The sequence below is a fragment of the Thunnus thynnus genome, chromosome 7, assembly GCF_963924715.1.
Source record: "Thunnus thynnus chromosome 7, fThuThy2.1, whole genome shotgun sequence".
NCBI classification, from domain to species: Eukaryota; Metazoa; Chordata; class Actinopteri; order Scombriformes; family Scombridae; genus Thunnus; species Thunnus thynnus.
Window position 1 is genome coordinate 21,824,418 of NC_089523.1, and position 8,690 is coordinate 21,833,107.

The window sequence follows — 8,690 nt, forward strand, 5'->3', positions numbered from 1 at the left end:
GCCGTGCCAGTTGATGGTAAAGTCTGTTCCAGGTAGTGTTTATCAGGCAGGAGATGTAGTCATTGGAGGACTGTTCCCTGTTCATGTAAAGGCACCACAGCCTGAGTTGGAGTTTCGGATGGAGAAGGTTAATGATTCCTGTGAAATGTAAGATTATGAGGAATAACTTTTTTGAAGTTTACTTGATTTAAGATGAAGATTTAATATAATCTGTCATCATACTGTATGTCTTGATTTCTCATGTCTATCTCTAATGCTGCAGTTTTCCTTTTCTCTCATCTGCTGCAGTTTTAACCAGCGAGCTTATCGCTGGCTTCAGGCCATGATCTTTGCAGTGGAGGAAATTAACAATAACCCGGACCTCCTGCCTAACTTCACCCTTGGCTATCTAGCAGCTGACACTTGCTTGGCAGAGAGCACCACTCTGTTAGCAGCCATGGCTATGATAACTGGACAGGAAGTTCATTTGACAAATTCAGAATGTGGATCTGTACCAACGGTGCCAGTTATTGTTGGTGACCCAAGCACTTCAGCCTCCATTGTTGTAGCAAACACCCTCGGGGTGTTTGATGTACCCATGGTGAGGATAATTGCTGTGTTGCAAACATAATGATGGCTCATGTGCTTTTAGTCAGTTTAGTTGCAAAGTGTTTCTAATACTGGATCATTGTACCATATTTTTCACTGCTCTTCTTGCTTTGTCGTAACTGGGCTGCAGTGTGACATTGCTGCTTCACAGAAACTGATCGGTTCAAAACTTTTAAATGGCTGATGTTTGATTTCTGTATTCACAAGTTCTCTAATGCACAGTAGCTGCTCACTGCTTCTAAATGGTTAGGATGGGTTAAATGCAGAGGATAAAGTTTCTTTCTGAGACTACTATAGTGTAACTTACTTTATGTGTTTAATTCTGTACTTAACCCTAACGGTTGCTAATTTTCTTTTAACCCTCTGTCTGTCTTCTTGTCTATCTCTCATTATTCCTCTTATTTTTGACAGGTAAGCTACTTGGCCTCCTGTGTATGTTTGAGTGATAACAAGAGGTTTCCGCTGTTCTTCCGCACAATGCCCAGTGATGCTGCAGAGGCGAGGGCCATGGCTGAGCTGCTGCATCTGATGGGGTGGACTTGGGTGGGGCTGGTGTCTGCGGATGATGATTTTGGTCGATTTGGGATGCAGATGTTAAAGGATGCACTTAGGGGAACTGAAGTCTGTGTTGCCTACCATGAAGTCATTCCAAAGGTACTGTAATGCCTCATTTTGAGAATTCACTGCATATTCCCTCTCTTTCTTTCTCATCCCATCCAACACACCATTTTCTCTCTTTCTTGCTATTTCTTGATTATTAAAATGTCTCTTTTTCATTCCAAGAACTATCCAAAGATGAAAATGCAAAAGATTGTTAAACACATCCAGAAATCCACTGCCAGAGCTGTGGTGACATTTCTTATAGGTCAGGATGCAAAGGTAATTTCATTCCTAAAGCCTTAACTTTAATTTTTTCACATTATGTACATATATAATGGAGACTATATTCACCCATCCAGGTGCATGATACCCTCCTATTCTTCTGTTTGTCAGGCTTTATTTGAGGAATTGGTCCATCAGAATGTAACAGATAAGCAGTGGATTGCTAATGATGCTTGGGTTACCTACGGTACTGTCTCTGTCCCTCGTTACATCCCTTCATTGGCTGGGACAATAGGATTTGCTCTGCGGAAGGCTGATATCCCAGGCCTGGGAGCCTTTCTGGCTCACAATAATACCAGGCTGAGTTCACCCAACTCTGATCCTTTCATTAAAGAACTCTGGGAAGAATTGTTTGGATGCTCTCCAAGTGCTGACCTGGGAGGGACAATGTGTTCAGGCTCAGAGGTTATAGGTGAACTAATCTGTTGAAAAACGACACAAAATCTTTTCTACCATTTGAAATATCTTTCATTTCAGTTTCCTTTTTTTGTTTCACTGGCTGACAGCAATATTTGTCTCTTTTGATTGAATATTTATGTATTTATTTGCTCATCTGTTCTCCATGATGACTTCTAGGAATTGGTGAGAGTTTGTACACAGATGTGTCCCAGCTAAGAATTACATATAATGTCTACAAGGCTGTGTATGCTATTGCTCATGCCATAAACGATATGCTGGTCTGTGAACCTGGAAAAGGTCCCTTCCTGGAAGGCCAGTGTCCAGATATCCAGAGGATTCAGCCTTTACAAGTAAATTAAATTCAACTATTTTTAGATGCCACAAATGTTATCATTTTCAGAAGTGACATGAAAAAAAACCTTTTCTCTATCTCAGATAGCCCACTACCTGAGAGGGGTGAACTTCACCACACCTTTAAACGAATGGATGAACTTTGACAAGAATGGTGACCCGCCTGCCTCTTACGATATCATCAACTGGCATGTGACAGCAGAGCGGACAATAGAGTTTGTCACTGTTGGCCATTTTGTGTCCTCTCAAGGGTCAAATGGCCAGTTTCACATTGACATGGACAGAGTGGCATGGGGAGGAGGCAGCAGACATGAGGTGTGTGTGTTTTTGCTGCTTTTTTATATCAGTTTCTATCCCTTTGTGAAAGTGTCTGCTTCTCAATTCTCAGTAATGATGGAATATTAGAATAATAACATTATATTGTACAGGTGCCTGTGTCTGTGTGTAGCAGTCCTTGTCCTCCTGGTACAAGAATAGCTGTGAAGAAAGGGAAGCCTGTTTGCTGCTTTGACTGCCTACCTTGTGCCGAGGGAGAAATTAGCAACCAAACAGGTACTCTGGAGAGTTAATTTTACTTGTTTGAGCAAATGTGTATTAGTCACTGGAAAACAGCTCTTCTTCTACTGCTTGTTAGCAATTAACCATCCATTTTGGAACCAGGCTTATTTAATAACACTATGAAATTTATTTTTCTTGACATTCAGTAAGAAGCAGAGAATTATTATTATACTTTAAATCACCTTAAATGATTAAGGTGGAGTGTGTATCCAACAAGTAATGTTATGGGTAAAACTAGAACAGACATGTTGCTGATCAGTTTGTGTTAACAGTTAGTACAGTTTACATTTAGAAAAGAGACATAAAAACATCAAGCATATGCAACCCAGTGGTAAACAGAAAAAAAGGAAATTAAAAGATTATAAAAAAATAATTGGTCAATAATTAAATGTTTTTAAAACTTAGTTTAAGGCTCATGTTAAAAGCCCCAAGCTAAATTGCAGATTGTAAGAAATTTAAGGAACTTGTGAGAGAGGTGTGTATAGAATTTTAGTGTTTGGGTTAGCTTTTTATTTACCACCTTAAGAACAGTTTTTATCACTAATGCATAGCATTATTTTTTCCCAGCACACATACAGCTCTATTTCTGTTTTTTTCTATTTCTTTGGATCTGCTGTTTTGGTGGAAATGCTAAAAAAAAAAAAAAAAAAAAAAAATCTAAAAATTCCTTTATATTTCCTTTTAAATTATTTTTGTCTATGTCTGACACAAGATTTCACAGATATAGTTTTTCACTTCAAATGTATAAATACCTGCTCTGTTTCTTTTTAGTGTAAATGCCTAAATGACCTTTTAAAAGGTCAGACCGTGCTTGTGGCAGGTTTTGTCCAGTTCTTTCTATATTTTATGAGCACTGAGTCATACAGTTGAAACCTCTGAGAAAAAGCTGTAAAAGAAAGCTGTGACTTTAGGGTTTTAACTCTACTGCATACTATTTAATATTGGTAAAACGATATAATAAGACTTTTAGATTTATCTGTGAAATCTCTCTGAAAATTTCTGTCTTAGGATCACTGGAGTGTATTCAGTGTCCTGAACGGTTCTGGTCCAACTCAAACCGGACAGTCTGCATTCCCCAGCAGGTGGATTTCCTCTCTTACAATGACACGATGGGGATTGTTCTCTCCATTGTCTCCATTGTTGGAGCAACACTGACAGCTGCCACATTTGCAACTTTCCTTTACTACCGACACACACCTTTGGTAAGTAGCACCATCCCAGATGATGCCAAATCACATTTCAGAGGGTATTACATAGTAGTTTCATCATATATTGTGAAAAAATACGTAATGTAATTAACTCCTCTTCTGTTTAAAGGTGAGAGCCAACAACTCAGAGGTGATCTTTATGCTACTGCTGTCACTGAAGTTGTGCTTCCTATGTGCCCTGGCTTTCATTGGACAGCCAGTCACTTGGTCCTGTATGTTAAGACACACGCTATTTGGAATCAGCTTTGTACTGTGTATCTCCTGCCTGCTGAGCCGCACTGTGGTGGTCCTGGTGGCCTTCCGTTCCACACTGCCAGGGGACAACCTGATACGTTATGTCGGCCCTGCTCAGCAGAGGTTAGGCATCTCCATCTGCACCCTGGTACAGGTGATTCTGTGTTTAACACATCATTCTAATGTTATTCTGTGGCTCAGGAGGCAGAGCAGGACATTCACTAATCAGAAGATTGGCAGTTCGATCACCAGCTCCTCCTGTCTGCATGTCGAAATGTCCTTGGGCAAGATACTGAACCCCAAATTGCTCTTGAAGGCTGTGCCACTGGTGTGTGAATGGGCATTAGAACTCCTGATGAGCAGGTTGGCAACTTGGAAGGCAGCCTCTGCTATCAGTGCATGAATGTGTGTGTAAATGGGTGAATGTTGGCATGTAGTGTAAAGCACTTTGACGGGTCGGTAGACTAGAAACGGCGCTATATAAATGCAGCCCATTTTCCATTCTGTAGGGATTTATGCATGCTGTGTTATCCTGACTTTCCCCCTTTCATATAAAGACAGGGTCAGTTATAAAATAGAGATTCAGTGTCTTACTCAAGGTCCTGCAGGTTCGGAACTGATTAAGTTTAATCTGTTCATGATTTGGATTTCCTTTGCCATTTTCTGACCCAATCTTATTTTCCCAGGTGCTGATCTGTGTGCTGTGGCTGACCCTTGCTCCTCCTAAGCCCGCAGAAAGAGAGATCATGGACAACTGGGGACCCAAGATCGTTCTTGAATGCGCTAATGGCTCTATTGTAGGCTTCTCACTTGTTCTGGGCTACATTGGCCTGCTGGCCTCTGTCTGCCTCTTCCTGGCCTTCCTAGCAAGGAAGCTCCCCGACAACTTTAATGAAGCCAAACTGATCACCTTCAGCATGCTGATCTTCTGTAATGTCTGGGTGGCATTTGTACCTGCCTACATTAGTTCTCCTGGGAAGTACACTGTCGCAGTGGAGATTTTTGCCATCCTGGCCTCAAGTTATGGCCTTCTGTTCTGCATCTTCGCTCCAAAGTGCTTCATTATTCTCCTAAGGCCTGAGAAAAACACAAAAAAACACATGATGGCCAGATAGTAGCAAAGACCTTATGGTCAATATGGGATGAAAGACTTCAGATGAAAATGAAAAATGAGTTTTGTTCATTGTTTTGGGCGATTTTTTATTGACTTTAGAACTGTGTGGTATGTACCATGAAGCATGTAACGAAGAATGAATTAATAAATGAATACGCAAACAAACACACAGTCACACACCAACTAAATAATAAACTAGATAAATATTGTTGAAATTAATATCAGTATAGTCTCTATATTTAAATATTGTCACACTTGTTCTGAGCTTTACATACATAATCTAAGCAATGAGACATTGCTGTTGAATGAACTGTAGCAAAATATTTGCATAAGTATGTCTGCATAAATTGAAATAAACATTTAATCATATTATCAGCTCATGAGTTAGTGTGTCGTCACCCTGACAGCACATCCTAAACATTCACTCACCAAACAGTGAAAGTGTGCGTGTTTGTGTTGCACATTGTGCGAATTGTTCGCTCTCACACATATTATTTATTCAGTGTGAGAAACTCTCTTTTGATTGCATTCTGTCATCACATTTCTTATCTGTCCTCCCATTAACACCCAAATATGAATCTGGCACCTAATTAGATTAGCAGAGTGACTCATGCCATATCAAAAAAAAGCCATCATCACTACCGCTTCTTCAATTTCGGGGGATTTTTTTGAGAACTTCTAATCATTCTCTGCCCTATATAATGTAGGCAACCACGTGGACCCCAGTGATTGATGCTATTATGGCTGAGACCATTACTTTCATGCTGCAGTTTCTATGGTGCCCATCTTCACTGTGACGCTGACTCTCACTACATAATAGGTGAAATAAAGTTGGAGAAAAAGCTACCTGAAAAGAGCTGTTTTTCAAGGGGGAAAATGATAGAAAGCCAGGCTTACAGTGAAAGAGAGAATTAAGGTCAGGTCATGATATAAATCTGAGCAAGATGTGTCATTCATTCAACTCTGTACCTTCATATAATGATTACGTAAAGTCACAGATATACTGTGTACACCTACCTTCCTCTTTGAAAACCCATTATGTCATGCTACATCAGGTCCTCTAATACTGTCACCGGTATCCCAAAAGGAAGAGGAAACATTTTACTTAATGTTGGTGAATATCCAGTTGTGAGTACTTTTCCTTTTTTCTAATCAGTTCTTCCTGTATTTTCCATGTTGTCATAATTTTGAGACCTTCCCCCTTACATACTGTAATTCTCAAATATTTGTGACAGATGCATCAGCAGTCCAGAGGGTATATCTGGTGTCTATTTTCCTCTGCATTTTCCTTATGTTGCCTTGAAAACTCACAAAAATAGTGCTTGTCAGTCTGAAACTAACAAATATTGGTAGCTGGTAATGAATTAATTAGTTGCTATTTGTACTTGTAATTTATTTCCTTGATTGGTGCTAGTTGCAAACACTTCAAAATAAGGTGGGAGGAAAAAATAGTTTAGTTGTCAAGTAGAAGTCACAAGTGCATTGTCAACAGCACTGACTGAAAGGCACTTAACCGTATAACAGACTATTAAGTTGAAGCAACACCTTTGTCACTGTCAAAACATTACAGACTTCACTAAATTGATATTTGTTGCAGGGCTGCTGTGAGGCATTTCTGTTATTTTATTGACCCCTATGTTTCTAGCCCAATCCCTGCTAACATTTCCATCCATCACCAAGATATTACACCACAACGTCATATTCATATCAAAGTATTGTAATACTTTCCTAACCTCTCTCTTTGTGTCCCCTGTCTTTTGTCATTAAAGGACAACATCTGGTCAGCATTTGTGGCCTCATAAAATTATAAAAAACTCACTGATGACAAGATTAGATAATGCAGAAAGTAGATGTCATGTCCTTATTACATCTTTCAGTTCCCCTCCTCAGTTTACCTCTGCACTATCAGCAATGTCATCACGTATCAACATATCCATTGTCTGTATGTCTAAGAGAGGTTTTCTCTGAATAGTGGGCTCATTCTCCACACTCACTCACTCAATACATTTTTCACAGTCATGACAAATGTCCTTCTTTTTGCATGTGTGCTTGAGATTTTGATGGCCCATTCATTTTATTGAAGAAATTACAGAGCAATGTTTTCTCATTCAAACCAAAATTAATTATTTAATCCTCGAATGGAGATCATCTATTCTGGTTTTCTTAATTAAATCAAGCAAATAGTTCTATGATGAGAAGGATTACTCTTTGAAATGAAACAGACACAGACTGTGCACTATGAAGAGAAATCAATCCTACTGTTTTATAGTCATTGAAATTTGTAATGCAAGACAGAGGACAGAGAAGAGATAAAAATGCAAAGTGGAAGAAGAGAGAAAGTTGGAAATAAATTGAGTAATACAGTGCCAATAAAATACTGCTGTCCATCTGCTCCACCCACCACCTTTTCCTCCTGTCTGTCTCTGATGAACCTTTGAGACCCAACGTCTCTTTGTCTTCCAATTTATTCCTCTGCCTTGGGAGGAACAACAGATCAATCAGTGCTGCTTAATCAATGTTAGCTCGAGAGCAGCTGTGGAAAGCTGGGAAAATGTCTGACATTTTAGTTTGTTATTGTACGGAACAGCCAGGCGTGATGTTTATATGTAAAGGCCTCTGGAGTATGAGGATTTAATTAACCAATGACAGCTGGGATTTCCACAGAGCATACCTCAGAGACCCCGGGCCTCATCATTCTATCTCAGGTCAAATCAGCATGGACGCTGCTGCCAAATCCCTTTCAAATCTAGCACTGAGCTGTCCTTCACATTTCCAATGACGAGTGTCAAAGGAGTGTCATGTTGCTTGAAAAAAAAGAAAAAAAACTATTTGGTTTGGTTGTTCATGTTCTTTGTAAATTTTTGGCTGTATAACCATTATTTGGCTTGAATTGGGGGTTGAAGGGGATCACACCCTAGATGATGATGTGCTGTTTTTGGCACTGTTTCTGTTTCTGTTTCTTTGTATGTTTAGTTGTACACCATTAACCAAATGAATTACATAAGTTGAAGTAGATCTATAACTACAACAAAGATAAGATGTTACAGTAGTGTAAGAGTGGAAAAAGGTATCCAGTGTATGATATGATGTTATGTACAATAGTATGGTTGTGTTTATTTTAATGGGACATGATGAATGACAGGCAACATTAACAGCACACTGCTACCACCTGGTGGTAAAATGTACAGTAAGTCTTTATAATCATGGTCAAAAGGCTTAAAACCCTTCTACTTTCTCCTACTGTTTACAATATGTTAACACAATTACAAATTTTATATGAAGTGAGTTCAACATATATATGTATATATATATATTCATTTGATAAAAGGAAAAATAAACATTTGGAAGAAGTGCAT

General features: G+C 39.1%; 1 protein-coding gene across 1 annotated transcript; it reads left to right on the forward strand.

Annotated features, from left to right (window-relative positions):
• On the forward strand, nucleotides 1-5,605 carry LOC137186742 (extracellular calcium-sensing receptor-like). Its single transcript, XM_067595789.1, has 11 exons — nucleotides 1-147; nucleotides 289-580; nucleotides 1,000-1,242; nucleotides 1,372-1,467; nucleotides 1,582-1,882; nucleotides 2,047-2,219; nucleotides 2,305-2,535; nucleotides 2,649-2,772; nucleotides 3,787-3,980; nucleotides 4,096-4,374; nucleotides 4,907-5,605. The coding sequence occupies exons 1-11, from the start codon at nucleotides 14-16 to the stop codon at nucleotides 5,333-5,335; spliced, it is 2,496 nt and encodes an 831-aa protein (XP_067451890.1). The 5' UTR covers nucleotides 1-13; the 3' UTR covers nucleotides 5,336-5,605.
• Nucleotides 5,606-8,690: the final 3,085 nt, after the last annotated feature.

Excerpts from the sequence above, each read along its gene's own strand:
- LOC137186742 (XM_067595789.1), top strand. The coding sequence starts at position 14 with ATGGTAAAGTCTGTTCCAGGTAGTGTTTATCAGGCAGGAGATGTAGTC. Across the intron at positions 1,243-1,371 it reads ACCATGAAGTCATTCCAAAG|AACTATCCAAAGATGAAAAT; the intron begins GTACTGTAATGC and ends TTTCATTCCAAG. Across the intron at positions 2,536-2,648 it reads GAGGAGGCAGCAGACATGAG|GTGCCTGTGTCTGTGTGTAG; the intron begins GTGTGTGTGTTT and ends TATATTGTACAG.